This window comes from Argiope bruennichi, chromosome X1 (assembly GCF_947563725.1).
Source record: "Argiope bruennichi chromosome X1, qqArgBrue1.1, whole genome shotgun sequence".
Classification (NCBI taxonomy): domain Eukaryota; kingdom Metazoa; phylum Arthropoda; class Arachnida; order Araneae; family Araneidae; genus Argiope; species Argiope bruennichi.
The window spans coordinates 125159433-125179897 of NC_079162.1; the positions used below are offsets into that span (position 1 = coordinate 125159433).

General features: G+C 29.7%; 1 protein-coding gene across 2 annotated transcripts in view; it reads right to left on the reverse strand.

The window, feature by feature from the left end:
- Positions 1–6418: 6418 nt before the first annotated feature.
- Positions 6419–20465, reverse strand: part of LOC129958628 (transforming growth factor-beta-induced protein ig-h3-like) — a 37111-nt gene continuing 23064 nt past the window's right edge. For both annotated transcript variants that reach the window (XM_056071228.1, XM_056071227.1), the window contains 6 exons: positions 19179–19388; positions 16125–16262; positions 10052–10224; positions 8454–8587; positions 8089–8254; positions 6419–6730 (listed from right to left, as the gene is read on the reverse strand). In XM_056071228.1, coding sequence (XP_055927203.1) covers positions 6515–6730; positions 8089–8254; positions 8454–8587; positions 10052–10224; positions 16125–16262; positions 19179–19388 — 1037 coding nt within the window. In that variant the 3' untranslated portion in view covers positions 6419–6514. The remainder of the gene's footprint in view (positions 6731–8088; positions 8255–8453; positions 8588–10051; positions 10225–16124; positions 16263–19178; positions 19389–20465) is intronic.

A 20465-nucleotide genomic window follows, 5' to 3' on the forward strand; every position in this document is an offset into this window, starting at 1 on the left:
TTGGCACAGATGTACTCATCATATAGACTTAGAAGAATTCCGAATTTCATACAGATATGCTTCCTTATTTTTGAATTACAACTAAATAAAGTTTAAAAAATTTATCCTAAAATGGTGAAAGGAATTTTTTTAACAATTTTATTACTGACCCAGCTCAAGTGGTCATGCAAATTCTATACTTCCAGACCAGTTTATGTTTGAAATGACAGATTCTGGATGTAAAATGAGTTAAAACCAAGGATGTCCTTACTTTATATCCTGCATTCATCTTTTAAAGCAGAAATTAGCAAGCCAGTATAAAATTTGCACATTCAGTTAGGCTATGATAGTGATGAAAGGTTTAAATTATCTTAAATGAGCTATACAGCTGAGAAAGATGTCATCTTATTGTGTTTTTCATGCTCTTTCTTATGATATGTAACATCATATAGGCTTATAGATGAAGAAAAATTTAAATAAAGATTTTAAATTTTTCAAAGAATACACATTTTAAAATTTGTACCATTAATAGTAATGTTATAAATCACCTAGAGAAATATAAATTTGGGATGATGATGGGTTATTTGTTTAATTTTTTTTTCACTTAAGATTAGTTTTTCATTAATACCTTGTATTTAATTGAATAATGAGAAAATGCTAATTTTTACATTTCCTTGAAAATAAATATGCAGGCTAACAGGAATAAACAATACAGCAAGAAGTCTAAAATTACTAAATCATAGTGGTAATATTTATTAGCTCATTCTTTAAAATCTTTAATGTTTAAAATGCTTGTCCTTTTATTTTTACTTTTATAAAAGTTAATAAAATATTACTAAAACTTAACAAATTAAAAATGTTATTATAAATAAATGTGGTATGTAAAAAGTATAAATATAATACTGGTACAATTTCTGATATCCAAATCAATAGCAAATTTAGCCTCTTTGCAGCCCAGGCAGTGCACATTATGAGGTACTTCTTTTGATAAATTGATGAATTCAGTTTCACATTTTTAACATATTGATGATTTATTTTTGATTAATCATTTTTATTTTAATAACTTTGTGAAAAAGAAGTTGTTTATATTTATCTATCTGCCTTTGGAACCAGCTGGTTCGCTAAAGATATTGATTATACTGAATTTGTTAAATCTTTTAGCTACAACTTCTTGCCCATGATTCCATCAAATTATCAGACATTAAAACCATGTTATTTTAATTGTTTTACGTATATTATGTTCATTTTGTGTATGAACCTTTCTAATGGAGACCAATGTCATAGCACCATAGTATTATTAAAAACACAAAATGTGCCATTCATTTATCTTCCAAATTTCACAGTATTATAATTTCACTTTATTCGTCATGTAAACTGCATAAATATTAAACAGAAACTTTCTGTTTTAACAATGATAAAAGAAATGACATGATCAAGTATATGAGGAAATAATGAAAACAGTTGTGAATTTCTTGGTAACAATGTAATCTATTACTGGAAATTAGACAATTGAATGTTTTTTTAATCAACAAAACTTAGGAAAAATTGGCTCAAGTATTAAATTAATGTCATTCAAAATATAATTTTTTTGAAATAATGGGGAAAATTTAATTTTTTGCTATAATACTTTTGGAAGTTATTGAAGAAAAAGAAGAAAAAAAAATGCCAAAATTTAGTTTAACTTTTAATTAAGATTTAAAAAAAAAAAATTCCTCCAAGATGCACAATCTCATTCTCCAAGATATATATGATATATGCCAAATGAGATAGTTGTAAGTCAAATGCTGTCACCTATAGATGATCAACATACAAACATTCATCTTTTTAATAGAGATTATGGCTTCAGGCTATCTACTATCCATGTTTGTACTCATTGTTATTGAAGCAGATATTCAGTGTTAATAATTATCCTAACAGCTAAATAAAATGTAATTAAACATATAGAACACTGACCAATTATACTTGCTAAATTGTTAATATAATTTTTATATTTCATGGGATTTTTATTTTTTTACAAACTTGTTTATTTAACAATTAGGAAAATGAATTTTTTTAATCTTCTATCAGCCTTGTGGCCCTAAGCAGCCAGCTGCCTGATTGAAAATCTGTCACTGACTATTTAAAAGCTCCCAAAGAAGATTTTTTTGATTTTCAGCTAAATCTTTTTTTTTTTTTTTTAAGTGTTTGGTCCTCTGCTTTTATGTAGAATGTTTTAAAGTGAAAAGAGAGTGTAACTATTTGATTACAGCACATGGAAAAGGGCCTTGTGATGGAATAGAGAGCCATGTGAAAATCAATTCTAACCCTGCAATAAGAGTAATGTGTTTTCTGAGTAATGTGTTTTGTCTTTAGTATTGCAGATTTGAATTATATCATGCTATTATTGGCTAGCATATAATACCAGTTTGTTCCATTCAAAAAATTTTGAACTTGTTTGCAAACATTGTATCTAAATAGTGATTTTTAAAAATTAGCAGTCAGTGTTAAACTTCTGATTCTTTTATATTGATAATCCTTCAGATTTTTTTTTTTTTCCCCTTAATGATTTAATGTTCTGCAATTTGCACTTAAACGTTTATTACTGTTGATTTTATCTTCTGAATAAAAATATATTAATCTTTTATTTTTAAAATTGCATTACTTATCAACAAATATTTTGTTTAATTACCACTTTGTTTTAAAAAGTTGCAGTAAATATAAAGACCTAAACTAGATCATTGATACAAAATAATTAAACATTTGATGCGAGTTTTTTTTTTTCAAAGCACAACTGAATGAGTTAAATAGTACAGCATAAATAAACTTGTAATTATTATTTGATGTTGAAATCTTTATTATTGTTCATATCAGCTAGGAAAGTGTTTGACAAGCACCATACTAAGACAATAAGTGCAACATGACAATTTTACGAATGACATGTTATGGCTCTATTATTAATTTAGAAGTTTGAAAAGTAGTTTTAAATATTTTAATATTTATTTATTACTATTGGTTAGGCTGTCAAGATATTTGTTATGTACTGCATAAAATGTACTGCTTCAAATTCTTTTCTATTGCTTTTGAGTTTATATACATTTAATTCCAAATAGCCATCATCTGAATACATAAGCTATCATAATTGTAATTTTTTCTTCACCATGCTATTTTTTAGGATGTAATTTATTATTATTATTGCATTGGTTGCTGGTATCTAATCATTATTTAATTTCATATCTTACTTAACCTGGGAATGGTAATTTGAAAGAGGAAGCAGTGCAGAATGTCTTTTAAGTACTGTGCACTTGCAGTCAAATCAAATTCACTTGTTTATACAGGAACATCAAATTATATATATATATATTACTACTTCATACAAAAGCACATTAAAAAGCTGACAATGCTAAATTATTTGCATGTATTCGTATTGGACAGAAAATTTGCTTCCACATATGGCAGCCATTCTAATAAATTATATTGTTCAAGCCAACCTGCTTAATCTTTTGAGTTAATGATACAGCAAAACATGATATTGTACAAAGTAACTGGAAAAATAATTTTGAAAGAAAAAATTCAGAGCCTTTGTGCTCTGTTAATAAGATTTCATCTTTGTAATTGAAGGATTCCGCATTTGAAATCAGATTCTGTTTTAAAACCATTATGGATGTCGGCTGGTATGCATGAAATTTCATGTCAAGTGTTATGATGGCTCAGGTATTGTCCTTGTTATCTGAAAACAGTTCAGAATTAACTAGTATTTCCCAAGATGTATCTTATGTTGATGTCTGTATCTTATGTCTGTATGTGCTTTTTACCTGAAGTTAATTATTTTTAGAGTACTAACCACACTTTAATGGTACAAGAGGTGAAGAATTGTTAAAATTTTTCATTCCAATTCCAGAAGGTTCTCAGGAAAAAATACAATTTATATTTTTACAGATATATTTTCTTTTCATACCTTTATCTTTAACAAAGATTGTTGAAACAATTGTCAGTACTACAAAAACTTTTGATTGATGTACTGTGTATTAATTGCAATGGTTTGTTGTGAATTGTCCATTTTTCTAGAAGTAATTACTGACATTTATAGGGAAAAGATAAGCATGAGGGTAGCTCCCCCCCTTTATATTTGGTTTCCTTTTGCATTAATGCTTTGTACATCTAGCAGGTCTGGACATGATGATAAGCAAATTGCATAAAACAAAATATCGTATTATATACTCCCATCAGTGTTTAGGTATATATAAAATGATATTTATTTATTTTAACCTCATTTTTTTATTGTCTAACATATAAAAATATGTGAGTGCACACATCTATTTATCAATGAAATAATCTCATGATGTGCTTATCTGCCTATTAGTTATTTAAGTGGAGTTTAAGTTATCAAAATGCTTTGAATTTACATTATCCTGAAATTTTATATAATTATTTCCTCTATAAAGGATCTGTCAAGAATAAATGTAAATGTTATTCATCTGGTAAGATTTAGATAAATCTTCATGTTTGAAGGTTATAAGTAGGGTTTAAATGTCTTTCATATTTTTCTCGGACCTTGTATGTTGTTTTTCTTGGATTAAATGTCTTTTTCATTTGATTCAAATGCGATTCTCTTTTCTAAAGAAACAAATTGAAAATAAAATGTCCATAGTAAGAAAGTTCAAGTCATATCTTTTATTATTTATTCAAATGCGTTTTCAATTAAATGCTCTCTCATGGTTTTGCCTTTTGTAATTTTATTTTATTCTGTTAGATGTATCAAAGGATATATTTTTAAAAAAATCTTAATTGGGGGAAAAAAAAGTTTTTTTATATTGAATTTTCCTTTTTTTTTTTATGAATATAATTTGCTTGTGTTGAGAACTTTATTTTAAATGTATGAGGAATCTATGGTTTATGGCCTCATAGATTTCTTCTTATAAACATTTTCTCTTTGAAATTAGGTTCTTTCTACAATGACTGTGTAAAAATTTGAATTAAAATATGTATGCATTGAAAAACAAACAACCCTTATTCTGATAGCATTAATTCATCAAAGCTGAAGATACCACGACTTGAATTCTTTTAACTATGCTTCTAATATTTATTGAATGGTAAGACTTGGTTCAATTGCATATTTTAATTTTTCCAGTCTATTTTTGGATGATATAAAGACAATTTTATCGTCCAAAATTTCCTTGCATGCTATATATTTTTGATAAGAAATTAAGTATTTTATTTAATATATTAATATATTTTGATTAAAAGAGTTTACTGTGATTGCTTCTAATATCGGACAATTTATTTCTGAATCCATCTCATATGTTTACATTGAAAGAGGTTGAGTGGTAGAAATTGGAACTTGAATGTAAAAATTCTTCTCTTAATCTTCTTTGGTAGGGTTTGCTTTTATTAATCTTTTAGACATGTGGAATTTTGTTTATAAATGGATTTTGGATTAAAAGTTTGAAATTAGTATCTGTTTTAATAGTATTCATTCTGTTCTAGGTTCATCATATAACTGATGTCTGTTGGGATAAATGCATTGACAAACCTGGTCCAAAAATAGATGGCCGAACCCAAGCATGTCTTGTAAACTGTGTTGAAAGATTTATTGATGCTTCCTTAGTACTGACGAATCGATTTGCCCATTTACTTCAGGGTTCAAGATGATGACATGCAGAAGTGCAAGTAATTGTTCAAGATTTCTTAATCTTGAAAATGTTCAAAAGAAAGAGTTATTGTTTTTAGATGATACATTTAGTTTACTGTGCCAATGTTTTGGTCTTAGTGTAACTTAAATGTAAATAAGTGTCCTTCATAATTATTTTTGTGACATGTAAAATATACATATATATATACATGTACCTTAAACTAGTAATGTAAATAATATCAGTGAATAAAAGCTAAACAAAAATTGTTTTAATTTCTTTTGAAGCATCTTTTTTAATGTTAAGCATTCTTTTTTAATATTCATTTAAGATTTTCATGCTTTTTTTTTTTTAACTTGGAGTACAGTCAAATTATTGATATTATAGTTTCAGTATACTTCCTTTCTTAACTATAAAATTTTGTACCACTTTGAAATCATACTAAGAATAAACATTACAAATTCAGTATTATTTAAAAAATATTTTTCAGGGTTTTATTAACTTTTACCCCTTTTCATTGTATTGTAAAATAGAAAAATAGTATGCTCCTAGGATAATAATTATGTAAAAAAAAATACCTTGGAAGTAATTTTTAAATTTTCCTGTATCTCTAAAACCTTCCTATTACTATGTATTTCTAAAATATCAAGTTTTTTTCTTGTATTTAATTTGGTGAAAGTTCGTTTAGTTTCACTCTTTCTCATGAAAAAAAGAGGATTTTGTGTTAATTTCTGTTAAAAAAATGTCTTATAATATTCAAGCACATCTTCCTTTTTATACTTAGCACAAAAGAAAATCTTTATTTTTTCATTAAAAATACTTTAAAACCTGGCTAATTTTGCCTTTTTTATTCACTTGAGAAAAAAAAACGACTGTGGCGTTTCATTTTGGAATAGTATTTCTGTTGACATAGGTAGATATATTTATGTTCAGAATTGAATCATTCTTGAAATTTCATGCAGTACTCCATTGGTTGCCAAAATATCACCTGATACAACTTCGGCAAGACGAGCAACTGTTATAGCATTACTGTTTTCCTTTGTGATAGTAATTAATTCATCACTGGCAGCTTTGTATGAGTAAGTAAAATGAAGTTCCAAAGTGCTGCTGACAACAAATACTGGCAAGATGTGACGAGCTGCTGTCTGAAATATTAAGCAAAATATTTAGGAATCAAGCAAAGTTAGTTAAAATAATAAAGGTTCAATAGTAAAAGAACAATCAAGCAAATTAGATAATTTTATCTGAACCTGCTGATGAATTGCGTATGTCTTCTACTAATAAAAAAAAGTTATCTGACTGTTAGAATATTTAGAGCTTTTAAAAGAATTGTATCCATTCTTGAATTCAAAATTCAAGCTGATTTTTAAGTTGGTTAACCTTGTACAAAATAAACTAGTATAATAGTTAGAAAAATAGTTTCAAAGAAAATGAAATTCCTTATTAAATTAATGTTCTGCATGACAGGACAGCCATATTGAATGCTCCTGCACATCTCATCTAATATTTAAATGTAAAATGTCTCACACTGTATTGTGATATCTCATTTTTTTCTTTCTTTCACCTTGATGTGCAATGGATTCTGTAATTAAGTTGGCATAATACATTTCACATATATTACATGAGTTTTAATTGACTCCATTGAATAAAAAAAATTCTGTACTACAGAACAAAAAATATTGGATTGTAAGATAATGAAGTTCCAACAATAATGATATATTTTATTTTTTAAAATAACTGCTGAATGCTATTAATTTGATAATGTAAGCTTTATATTCCTTCTAGCTATCTTGATGAAGCTAATAGTAAAAATTCAAGAAAATAGTCCTTGTGTCTAGTCATTGATTTTCACACCATTTAGATGGTCAGATTTTGTTGTGAATTGCTTGTAATGTTTGGAATTTAGTTACACACACTTGAAATTATTATAATTTTAATTGTAAAGAAAATCAGTATTTTGTATTTAAAGAAAAATGTATACTGTGGTTATAAGTAAGTGAATCTCGGTCAAATTGTAATGATTCTTGTTAAGAATTCAGTTAACCATGTGGTTTCCCTGTTGATGTTAGTATATTTTTTTCCCAGTAGAAGCAAACTTGACTCATGTACTAGGGGGAGTGTTATCTTGGCTCTCTCCCGAGAAATTTTATGTGTAGTTCTCTAGGCCTACTACGCTATTGCGTAATCATGTGCCTTTTGTTGTTGATGTTACCCATAAACCACATAAAAGACAACACATGTCTTCAAGTCATTTCACCCATACAACAATCTTCACTATCAAATAAATTATTGTGTAATCAAGAAAAGCAACAATAATTTAATTTACAATTCTGTTTAATTTTGAAACATTATTTCTCTGAAGTTCATTGTGAAGCTTCAAAAAAATAGTAATTACTGCTACTTCAGAAAATTATTAGTTTCATCTTTTACAATAAAGTTATATCATTGGAAAACGCATGTTAAAAAGTAACAATAATTAAACATGGATGTCAAAAAAGATTACCTTGTACAGCATTTCAGGATCTAATACTAAACGTTGTAACATTCCAGGTGGCATTGTGATATTCAGTGCATCATCACTTGGTGCAAAGATAGTAAATGTTTTTGTTGAATCTCCAAGAAGTTTTAGTAAGTTAGGATTTGTTTGATTTAACAAGCCTGTGAAGATGCTGAAAAGGAAATATCCAAATTTGTTTAAAATTAAAAATATTTAAGATTTATCATGTTTAGAAATATAAAGTTCAGTATCTTGTTCATGTCAAATGCTAGATATACTTCTCATAATAATCTGATGATTTTCAAAGATCTAAAATTTTAATACACAATTTATAATATCTTGGCACATGCTTTTAAAGTAATATCTCATACCTGAAGTTTCCTTCTTGTAGTCTATCCAGAATGCTAGTTGTTGGGGGGATCAGAACTTTATCAATAATATGTATAATTCCATTGCGAAGCTGCAAATCTGGCTCTGTTACTAAAGCTGCTTCCACTGTTAATCTCTGAAATAATATTATGAAGGAAAATGAATATGATTATACAAAGAAACTAGAATTAAAAATTATTTTAGATAACTATTTCCTTCAATTATACTGTGTCTTATCAAATATTCCATTTTACTGTTGAGAAAGAATATCCAGATATCCTTACTGTTTTATCGTTTATGTTTCAAATAATTGAAACCTCAGTTTCGAATTCAATAGGTTCAGTGAAAATCTATCTTAATGCATGGAAAAAAATTATAAAATACACATTTTTTTATGAATGGAGTAGCATATTAATGTATAAATGTCCTTTGTATGTTGAACTTTTTAACACCTTATGTGACAAGAAGGAGCACAAAATTGCTTTGGCTCGAGTATCATTTATACTTTATTGTATACCCGTTTCCTGAAAATGGAAAAACATACGATGCAAAAAGGGAAAAATCATCTTTTTTGTCGAATGCAAGCTCCTTTATTTTTTATTTATTTATTTTATTAGCCGAGTGTTCAATTCTCACGTGTAAGTCATCAAATGCAACATGTACAATTTTCCGGTTAAAAAAAGGCAATAAAAATACAATATAAGTTAAAAATCGAAACAAGGAAAAATAAATTACACTGCACACTAGATCTGTCTTTATATGGAAATGGTTTCCAAATGATAAATACCAAATTCAATTAAAGTATTCAAAAACGTGTATAAATATTATAAAATATTTCATTATTATCATATTTGAAGCATATTTAAACCTATTCTATTGAAAATGAGTGGAAATGGTAATGAGGTTAAGAACATAGGAAATGTGATGCAAAGTGAGATAGAGAAATTTAATGTTAAACCTTTTAGATAAGTAGAAAAATTTGTGTAGGTATCCATGATGCATGCTTTACAGATATTTTCTCTATTGCGTATTAGACTGTCTAAGAGTGCCTGCTGTGACAAGGAGTAATCAGAAGGAATAGCGTTTTAAAACTACAGAAGAGAAACACAATGAAGGAATTCATCATCCCTTGCACTTATTGTATCAGATTCTATCCTGAAAATATACTGGCTTATCAAACATCGGTATTGTGAAAAAAATTTATTATTATTATTTTGCTTGCTTTTATAAAAACACATATTGACGGTCAGGTAGATAAATATTATTTAATATATCATTTTGGTTTGCACTATTTCACTTAAAATATTTACATAATTAATTTCTCAGTTGTTAAATAATCTTACTGAGCTGCAGTGTAAAAAATGAAATTACATAAATTTCATAAGAATATGATAAATTTCAAGTATGGAAGTTTGGTTCATTATTCATAGTTTATGAAAAGGAATGAAGACTCATTTTTTTATATTTTTTTTTTTTTCCTGAAATTAGCGGCTTTTAAATATTCACAAAGGCAATAATGTCAATATAGATTTGGTCAAATAATTTGCCATTGTATGACACTAGGTAAAATTAAGCATAACTTAATGAAAAGAGCACCAACCTTTTTATGGATCCTTAATCTCAATGTTTGGTCTTGACTTTGGAGAGGAGTTAATTTTTGTCCATCGATAGCATTAGAAGTAAGTTGTTTTCCAGATACTACATGAAAACTTGCAATTGTTCTGGCCAGTGAAGGCTGGCTTAGTATATCCGAGAGTGTTTCATTTGAAAGGGCTGTTAATGAAATATTTTATTTTAATTATCAACAATAAAAATACCTTGTAATTCCAAAAACTAAAGTAACCAAACGTGGTATATATTATTGAAATAAGACAAATCAAGTCTGAATGCAAACAACGGCTTTGCACGCAACTTTTTAAAACTAGATTTTCTTATAATCTGCTAACAAACAATATGAAAAGACATGGAAAAACCCTTAAAAGTCAGAAAAATTGTTATTATACAGTATGTTATTGTTATAAGCAAATAAGGAAGATCATTCAACGGATCGTTTACGACAGCTTTACTCCAGTTTTTAGCACACCCATTTAGTAGGATGTGACTAACTGAAAGATTTCTTTCACGTAAATATGCACAGTTATTAAGTCTAGAATAAATTGTTTATTTTCACTTTGTATATAAACATTTTATACAAGGGACGGAGGCCATAATATGTATTATACCAAGTATGAGGTTTGTTTTATCTAGAGATCAATTTAAAGTACCCCTGTTAAGCAACAGCGAATTTCGCTGTATCAAGTTGAAAATCTCGAAGGTCATTTGCTTTCATTTTCGGACAACCAGTGTCCAGGTCTGTCGGATTGTCTACTCGCTCTCTGAAATAAATGTGCTCTATGAGTGACATTTTATATTTCCCCGTTACACTTAATTCAGACATTATTTCCATATATCACAATCGATATCACCTTCAAATCAAGCCGTTTAACAGTTGTTATGCAATGGTACATAGACAGTTTGTAATCCCTCTGGTATAACAGATACTTACACTTAAAGGTTCTTATTAATGCTTTTCTTCTGCTGTTCACACATAATGTATACTTGTTTCATTAATGGCCGACTGATCAATTCTCCGGGGAAATAAGAAACGCACCTCTAAAGGAGTGATACCTAGGTAGACCTATTTCTGTGCACAGCAAAATTCGTTGGACATATGTACCGCATGACTGCTAACAGGTATGCATGCCATTATGATATAAAGTGTACTGAGAACCAAGCCTTATCTATTATTCCGCTAATTCGGCGAACAACTTGCTAGTCAACGGGATTGACCTGAATACAGAAGGCCTCTATCATGATCTTGATAATCAGATTGGGATTGGCTTGTCATATCTTGGCTTGCCATTGGCGTCTCAAGGTAACACATCCAATATCCGACACGACAAGCCTATCCAACTACATGTGGCGTCACAAATCAGCGCCGAATTTTTCCGTTTAGGAAGTGTTGCTAGTGTACACCCCAATCCTCTCGCCTTCCTATGTGCCTGCTACTTGCCGGATTTCCATATTCACAGGCAGCTTAGCCAAAACTTGCTCTTGCGCCATTAAACACAATAAACAACCATTTTCAATGATCAATAGCGCGTATTCAAAATAGAGTGATGGAATTTGAAAAATTATGAATATACGTTGGGCTGCTTCACGTCACATCAATTATGCCTGATTTCTGTATTCAAACTCAGTTTTGAGGCGTCATTATGTCATTTACGTGGTGGGCTACAGTCCTGAATAGCCGACCTTAGATTAGTTTCTGTTTAAAAAGACAAACTGCCGCAATTTAAGTGACTTTGAACGTGGTTTAGTATTCGGCCCTTATGAGATGAATCAACGGATTTTAAACCTTTGCAAAAGTGTACCATGAATTTATGAAATCCAAAAAACCATCAAGCTTGTAATAAAGATACAGACAGAAAAAGACCCTGAAAATCGTGCATGACAAGAATCAATTTTCGAGACAGACTTGAAAAAATGTTTCAGATTTTAATGCTGGGAATCAATTAATCATCAAGTATCAATGTATGAGCTGTAAAATGACCCCTCATTGATAAGGGCTTTCGGAGCCGAAGACCAATTCGAGCATCTTTGTTGATTGCAAAGCACAAAATAACATACCTGCAGAGCACAGCCGTTGCATTGTTGAGCACTGAAAATATATTGCTTGGAATGACGGGTCAGATTTTCAGATGTATCGATCCGATGGGTATGGTGAAAAAATCCATGTAACTCTCCATACAAATTCTATTGGTCCCGTATAAAATCGGGGAATTGTTCAAGCCTCTGTCATGGTGTGAATCGGGAGTAATTGGCTTGATTAAGGAACCCCTAATTAGGCTTCATATAACTTTGACCAGAGATACGTACTTGTATATCCTTTCCGATTACTTAAACCCATTCATACTCTGTATGCATTTCGACGAGCTTGGAAGATGCGACATTCCACAAGTCGAGAAATTCTATTAAGTAGCTTCAGTATGTAGAGCTGGTTGTGTGTATTTAAGCCAAGGAAAGATGCCTTCTTGTCTCTTTTCTTATTTATTTTGCACACACACACATATAACAACACATGGACGATGACTTCACACATATATAAGGTAACACATAATACTATATACAATTAAAGTAGAAATTGCCGCTAACAAAGAGCGAACGAATACTTCTTTTTGCCGCTAACAAAAGAGCGAGCGGTGCCTACTTGCACCAGTTTCACACCAACTCTCAGGGAGAAGTGTTTACAAAAACAGCTTAAGTGCGCTTCCCCCACATTCCAAACATACATATGGGTTAGCGCATACTGCGCTATCTATGTTCAGTATTAATCTTTACTGTATGAATACATATACAAAGAAACAAAAATACAAATAAAGTAATTAAATAAAAACAAAATATTATAAATAATAAAATCACATAAACATTCAGGAACACTTCAGATTTCAGCATCCTCCATTGGCCACTTGAATCCTTAAACAAGAAAATTATTCACAACGGCGGATTTAAGGATATCGCAGCCCTAGGTAATGTACATTATGAGGTCCTTCTTTTAATAAAATTGTCAATTTATTTTCACATTTCAGCACATCTTTAACATGTTAATGATTTATTTTTGGGTTAATATATTTTTTATATTGATTTTCTGTGTTCATTTTTATTTAGCTTCAGACTGTCCGGCATCCACTTTTGTACATAATATTATCGGTTTTATAAATATTCGTATAAATATGTGAGCATAATGAAACATATAGGAATACTGTCAACGTAGCAGTCCTAAACAGTTGCTTTGTTCAGAAATCCAGCACAAATTATTTAGCATATATGAGACACCTTTCTACAAATTGCGCTAAAGAGATCTCCATCTCCTTGTATCTTTATAAAATTGTACATTGCTCTGCAAAAATCATAATGTGAATTGCCTCCATGATACACTGATGTATTAATGGCGTCCATGCCACGTCTGCATATTTATGAGTACTTGCACGATATTAGACTGGTGTACCAGTTTTTTTGGCAATTCAGTATAATTAAAAGAAGTATTAAATGCAAGACTAAAATGTCCAGTGAAGAAAAAGGATTATATTACATGACTTCTTATACTTTTTATTTTATGTGTAAATCGAAGGTTTTTGCATGAGGAAAAAAGTATTTTCCACAATGATCTAAATTGTAGTTTTAAGAATATGTATTTTTTCCCTTAAATCCACATGTTGCTGGAGCAGTTTTTTAATTATTTGAAAGCAATCGTTTCAATCCTTAAAATCCGTAGTTTTGATGATAATTTTGCAATTTTGTTGCTTCGCATCAAATATGTAGCATTTGTTGTATCTACTCTAAAACCTCATACATAAACCTCAAAATATATAAAATATGTAAATTGTTTTAAAATACAAAAACAATGAATGCGAAGCGTTACATACTTATTATTCGAACGAATTTGTTCGTTCCGAACGAACACACTTTTAAATATAACGAACTGTTCTCATTCTTTTGACTCTGTAAAAGTACTTAAGATCTGAATTGAATTTTCTTTTACACAGAAGAAATATACTAATTTCAAATAAATCCATTTCTATTGTTTCAATTAACTTAGTCTTTTAAATTCAAAGTGGGCAAGAATTTCGAAAAAAAGGAATACATGTATATATATATATATATATATATATATATAATGTAAAACATATATTTTTGAGCTGTTTCGTGGCCGAAGAGAGGCCACGAAACTAAAAAATGTAAAGGAGGCATAATTTATGTACAAGCAAGAAGCGACGAGGTACGTCAATCTACAGCACGACACAAGAGAAAAGAGAGACCAAAAATATTTTTCCAGATGGTTTCATACTATGAGATTCTGATAGGGATTTCTTTACACATGTCGATTTAGGTAAAGGGAATACAGATATCTTTTAAAAGAATTTGAGTTGCTTGATAGATTTTTATCTCTTCATTCGGAGTGTGGGAACAGCTGAGTTGAGCACTTTTACAGAGCTCTTGTAGTATTAATTAAACATTTAAAAACATTAAGAAAACATTTTAGAATTTAGTTAATATGGGTTAAATTAAGATAAAAATTAGGAAATTAATTAGGATTTAATTTAGATTTAGAGATATCATTACATATATATATAAAGAAATAATAAAGGTGCAGTTCGAACTGTAAAAGCATTGTTATTCATCAACAGATGGCGCTAGCACGAATGCACCTTGTAGAATTGCGAAGTAATGATTCGTATAAAAAATGTTGACTACACGATTGATCTTTATTCTACTAACCATCTATTTAGAATGCAGAATATATTAATGAACGAATGTCACCAATGAACGATAACTAAACTATTTTCATAAACAGAGAAGCAGAATGGGTATGAGCATGTTCTAAAAATGACTGGCAATATGTTTATTTGCCGCTTCCAGAGTTGAAGGCACATACAACGTGACATAGTGCACGCATATTTTCCGCAATCTCTCTTTTCCTGCATAGGCTTTCGTGAGAACTAATGAATGCTGCAAACGCGATCCGTGAAAGAGAGTTTTTATTTATTTATTTTACCCACATTTCAAATGTATTTCTCAGCTATTGTGTGCTTAGATATATACATTTTCACGTAAAATTTTATTCATTTTCATCTTTCCGAAAACAGAATGGTCAAAAGATTATTGCTATAATTGATTGACAAATACAGTGACATCCTAGAAATTTTTAAATTGGCTTGATAACTCATGAAATCTAATAATGTGCTAATATTCCTTCGGGAAATCTTGTAATCTAGCAGCGTCTTTGTTCTCCGTTTCCTTAAAATCTCATTCATAAAAATAAATGAGGCTGCTGCAAATATTTACATTTCATTTTGCTAAGAGACCATGATCACCGAATATATTGAGCTTCGACGAATGGTAAACACCTATGGAAACGAGCAAAGAGACATCCTGTGTGTCGATGATCATTCACATAGGATAATAGAACGAAGGCATGCTCATTCTTTGCTTCTTACCAGAGTATTCAAATCTGGAAGTACTTTTATAATAAAAAATTGTTCTAGATGCTCATTACCAAACGGTAATCAAGATTGGAAACGCGTAGCAACATACGAAATTGGTGAGTACGGTATATCCGAAGGAATGCTTGTTAAAATAAAGAAACTACATTTTTGACCGATTAATGTGTTGTAATAAAATCTTTCTGACTGTATATTCTTGTACTATTCAGTCAGTCAGACAGCTGTTTCTTTGATAGAAATTTTGGGAAATCATTCGTTGCCGCTTCTCCTTTTACGAACTTCATAGGTACATTCGTTTAATAATTTGTTCTACACACAAATTTTTTGTTCAGTTGAATATAGGATTACGAATTATTCGAGTAGTCTAATTTTATAACAATCTTCATTTGTAGGATTCCGACTTTCGTGCTACAGTCCTCTATCGGTAATCTCGTGAACTGCAAAAAAGTTCATCAAACCTTTCAAAATTCGTAAAAAGAAAAGAAAATTGAAGAGGTATTGAAAACATTTATTGGTGTTGAAAAAAAATTTTCCTTCTTATAAATGCTTTCAATATCTCTTCAATTTTCTTTTCTTTTTACGAATTTTGAAAGGTTTGGTGAACTTTTTTGTTCTTTTTCTTTCTCTTACCTTCGAATGCTTCGTCTGGAGGTACAAATAGCGTGTATGGAGCTTGACGAGTAAGAAGAGTGTAGATGCCACTGACATCCAACAGTTTCAAGAAATAGGTCATACTCCGAATCTCCAAATATTCCACCAAAGACCGAACTAAGAAATACCAGAAATAATATTAATCACTTATAAAAAAAAGTAAGTATGTTTACAGGATGCTCCAAAACGGTCGAAGCACGCTTTAACTATTGGAGATAAACAAGTACTGCAAATTGCAAAAGTGTCCAAAATAAAATTAAAAAATTAGTTTAAATTATATTTAGCACTACAGTGAATTAATATAAACTGTGCTTTTTATATTTTTACCATATTAGGTATCAGTAGACAAAATTAGGCAAATAGATTTTTTTTTTCTTTTTTCCTGCAACTAAAGAATTATTAAAAAACTGCATACCTTTAAATTGATTGAATTTTAAGAAATAAAAAGTTGATTTAAAATACTTTCTCTTACCATTTAAAACAGTGAAAATAAGAACAATATACAAATGTACGATGGGGTTCTTTAACTCAATTACAGGACAGTTTAAAATTTGTTGAACATATTTTCAGCAGCAAGAGTGTCTTTATAAATAACTGGACCAAGGAATTTGTCATTTTAAATATTGCACCACAACAAAAGAAAATTTCCTTTAATGATGTATTTAATACAAAAAAAAGAAAGGAAAAGAAATAAAGAGGGAAAGTTCAATAATAAGAGATTCATGTTATTCTACAGTAATAATGATTTTAATGAGTTCTGATTGCTTTATTCCCATAAACAAGTATTCATCCTAACAAATATTCTAAGTAAAATTCGAATGTCTACCGAATACTACAGACCTCTAAAACTTCACGTCTTGTTGTTCGAGAGCTTGTTTCTTCATGGATTTGTAGAATTACAAATATACATACCGATAATTCTCAGAATGACTCGAGATCTTTCTTATTTCCATACATTTAAAAAATGTATTTTTGTTGGAATATTACAGAAGTGAATAAGTGATTTTGAAAAAAATAAATCATTTACAGTCAGTAATTTCTTAAAGAAAATATTTTTGCTATAAATATTGAAAATAAAGCTGAATGGAGTTCTCATGTGGCGTCACAATTCCTTGACGAACGTAATGGCATGTCCTTAACAAATGCATCTGCATCATTTGGTCCATGCGTTTCTATCCTAAACATCCTATGCTTTTTGTCCACTTTAAATGATTAAGTATAAAAAAAATGTGTTATCTTTTCAGATTTTGCCTGTAATTATGGAAAAAATAAAAATAAATGTCGTACGAAAGCCCTTTACATTTTCCACTGTACAATCCTGGGTTAACATGGACAGTAAAATTTCGATGAGAATTTCTTAAATCTACACCAGGATGTAAATTATGCTCTTTTAGATCAAACTCTAATAATGTTAATTAACAGACTTGATATTAACTAACTTGTAAAAATAAAATTATTTATTAAAAATGTACGTAAAACTAATTCAATATATTATTAATTAAACTAATTCCATACAGTTTAAGCTGAACTTATTCTAATAATGCGAACGAACAAATGATTCCTACATAAGAAAAGAAAACCATATTTAAAAAATTAGATAAAATTTGAGAACTAATAACTATCCACAAATTTTAATTAAAACTCGTATACACAAATGAAATAAATTAACCGAAGAAAACATAAAACAAAAATTATTTCTTTAGATCAATGAATTTTTTTAAACCATGGCAAGAGATTCGAATCCGATCATTTTACGTTTATCCTTTGGGCATGAATTTGATTTCATTATATTTAAAAAAAAAATCGTTTGTAATTTATCCTTTAAACTGTGAGCTGAGCGAATTTATGAGGATAGTCTATCCAAATGCAAATATGGTATAGTATTCGACTTAAAAATGACGCAGACGCATACCATTATGAAAGAGTAGAAAATTTGTAAATCCATCGTGAGTCTAGGCAGAATTCACCAGACTTTTTTCTCACGTTTTATCACTTTTGTTTCCAGTTGCGGATATACCTTTATTGTTAATTAAATATACGGTTCCAACAATTTTCAATTTTAAAGAAACAAGTATGCAATATTTTACAATGCTATTGTTTGAGAAAAGGGGAACTTTTTCGAAGCAATTTTACCCAAAGAGAATGTGTAAAAATTTAAAAAAGTCTAATTTATTTGTAAATTAATAGTTGAACTATTTCACGAACATAAATTAATGCCTTACCTAATTTTGAACATTTTTGCAGTTTACACTACCTAGGTATCTCTAACTGAAAAAGTTAGAAAGTACATTTCTGCCATTTTGGAATAGCCCGAAAAATTTTTTGATCCAAATATAATGTGATTTGTTAATGCTTTTATTTTAAATCCTATTTTTCCTCCAGTTCATTTTATTTAGTTGTTTCTAACAAGAATCGGAAGTTTTGATTAAAAAAAAATTCTTTTCAGATTAGTAAACATTTCTTTCACCTTTTCCTCTAAAATCCTCATCAATTTCTACAATTTTGTCAAAATTCCGGTAATGATATAATCAAAAATTAAAAATTCTTTTGAAATTTAATCAGACCAAAATATCTTTTTGAATATATGATGCGTATTTTTGTTATAGGCGTAGAAGAAATGTATATCATTTTTTAAAGATATCTGAAAATAGTGGCTCATTAATTTCACTGAAAATTTACGATCAATTCAAACTTTTCATGTTTGCGGGCCATGAAAGCAGATGGCAACTTTCAGACAAGAAGAATTGCATGATGTCCTGTACTTCTTTCTGAATGCTCTTAAGTGTTATAAGTTGATTCATATTGATCTGCAAACATGATAAATTTTTCATGACTAATGTTGAAACCATATTAAGATACTATATTGATGAATCTTTACTTTTTCGATCACATAAAACTTAATTCTGTTATTTAACGATAAAATTACATCCATTATAAATTTATAAGAAATAAAATTCTGTTTCAAAGGTTTCGAATTTACGATGTCTCTTTACAATATTTTATGAAATTAAAAATCACATAATGATGATATACCTCTATTAGGAATAAGTACCGAGTCAATTTTATGCAAAATTCCATTCCGAGTAGTGAAGTCGCTTTCAAGTATCCGTGCTTCATTGACATATTGTCCAGTTTCATTGCATGATAACTGAAGCTTGCTGCCTTCCAAAGTTTCCAATTCAGTTGTACCAGATATCACTCTGCTGCACCAAACAGTATTGACAATATGATACTGCAGCAACACTGAAAAAAACCAACCAGTACCACAAATCACAACCAATAACTCTGAGCTTATATCGCATATGAAATAATTAATTTCAAAAGAAATGTTATTTTCAGCTACATTTGTGTTTTCGGGAATAGCTATCATAATTTTATCCCTTTTACTACTAAACCGGCTCAACCCGGCCATACAAGTTATATACTAATTGGCCATTTTTGGTTTCAGTTTCTTTTTGTTGTTGTTTCTGATGGCACTTTCATGGGCAAGCCCGCTGATTCCGAATGTAACGATTTTAAGCCGAGAGAGCGCGTCTCTTGTTTTAGTAGCGCCAACTAGGACCAAGAGTACGATTTTGCTACTCACGCATCGCATTCGCTTGCACAGTCCCTTTTTACGGGGGGGGGGGGCACATTCACACATCTCACAGATAGAACAAATGTAGAACAATCATGCCCGACCCAGGAGTCGAATCCAGGATGACCAGATAACGGGGAAGACGCGTTACCCCTATGCCAGGACGTCGACGCCAGTTTATTTTTAAAACGAGGAATCCAGGATGTAAAATGTAGGCATTCTTGATAATAACTTGCTTTACACCCTGCACCAGTTCTATTCGCTCTATTAATTATCCAAGGAAGCAAGACTCAAACTTGTAACCCTCAGAAATCGAAAGTGAGGTTGTAACAGCAAGAAATTACTTCCTCTAGAACTAATTCTGAAATTCTTGTTGAAAGGAAAATTACAATCTTGTACGAACTTGCAGCGTTGCAGAAATTATTGGTTCCTATTTTAGAGATATTGTAGAATCCATTTTAAATATAACACATTGATTTTGAAAATTATTTCACTATTATATGCATAAAATAATATTTATGATATAGCTTTAATGGAAAGAATTAAATTAAAGCAAAACTGAAAGATACTGAATGGCAACCAAGCATTTAATATAAGAAATTTACACGTATACACATTGGTTATATTTCTTTAAAATGTATAAAACTAATGGATGAAAAGTATATTTTGTTTTAAATATTCATTACTTGACTAAGAATTTGCTCACAATAATAACATTTAATAATACGATAATTTTATGTAGT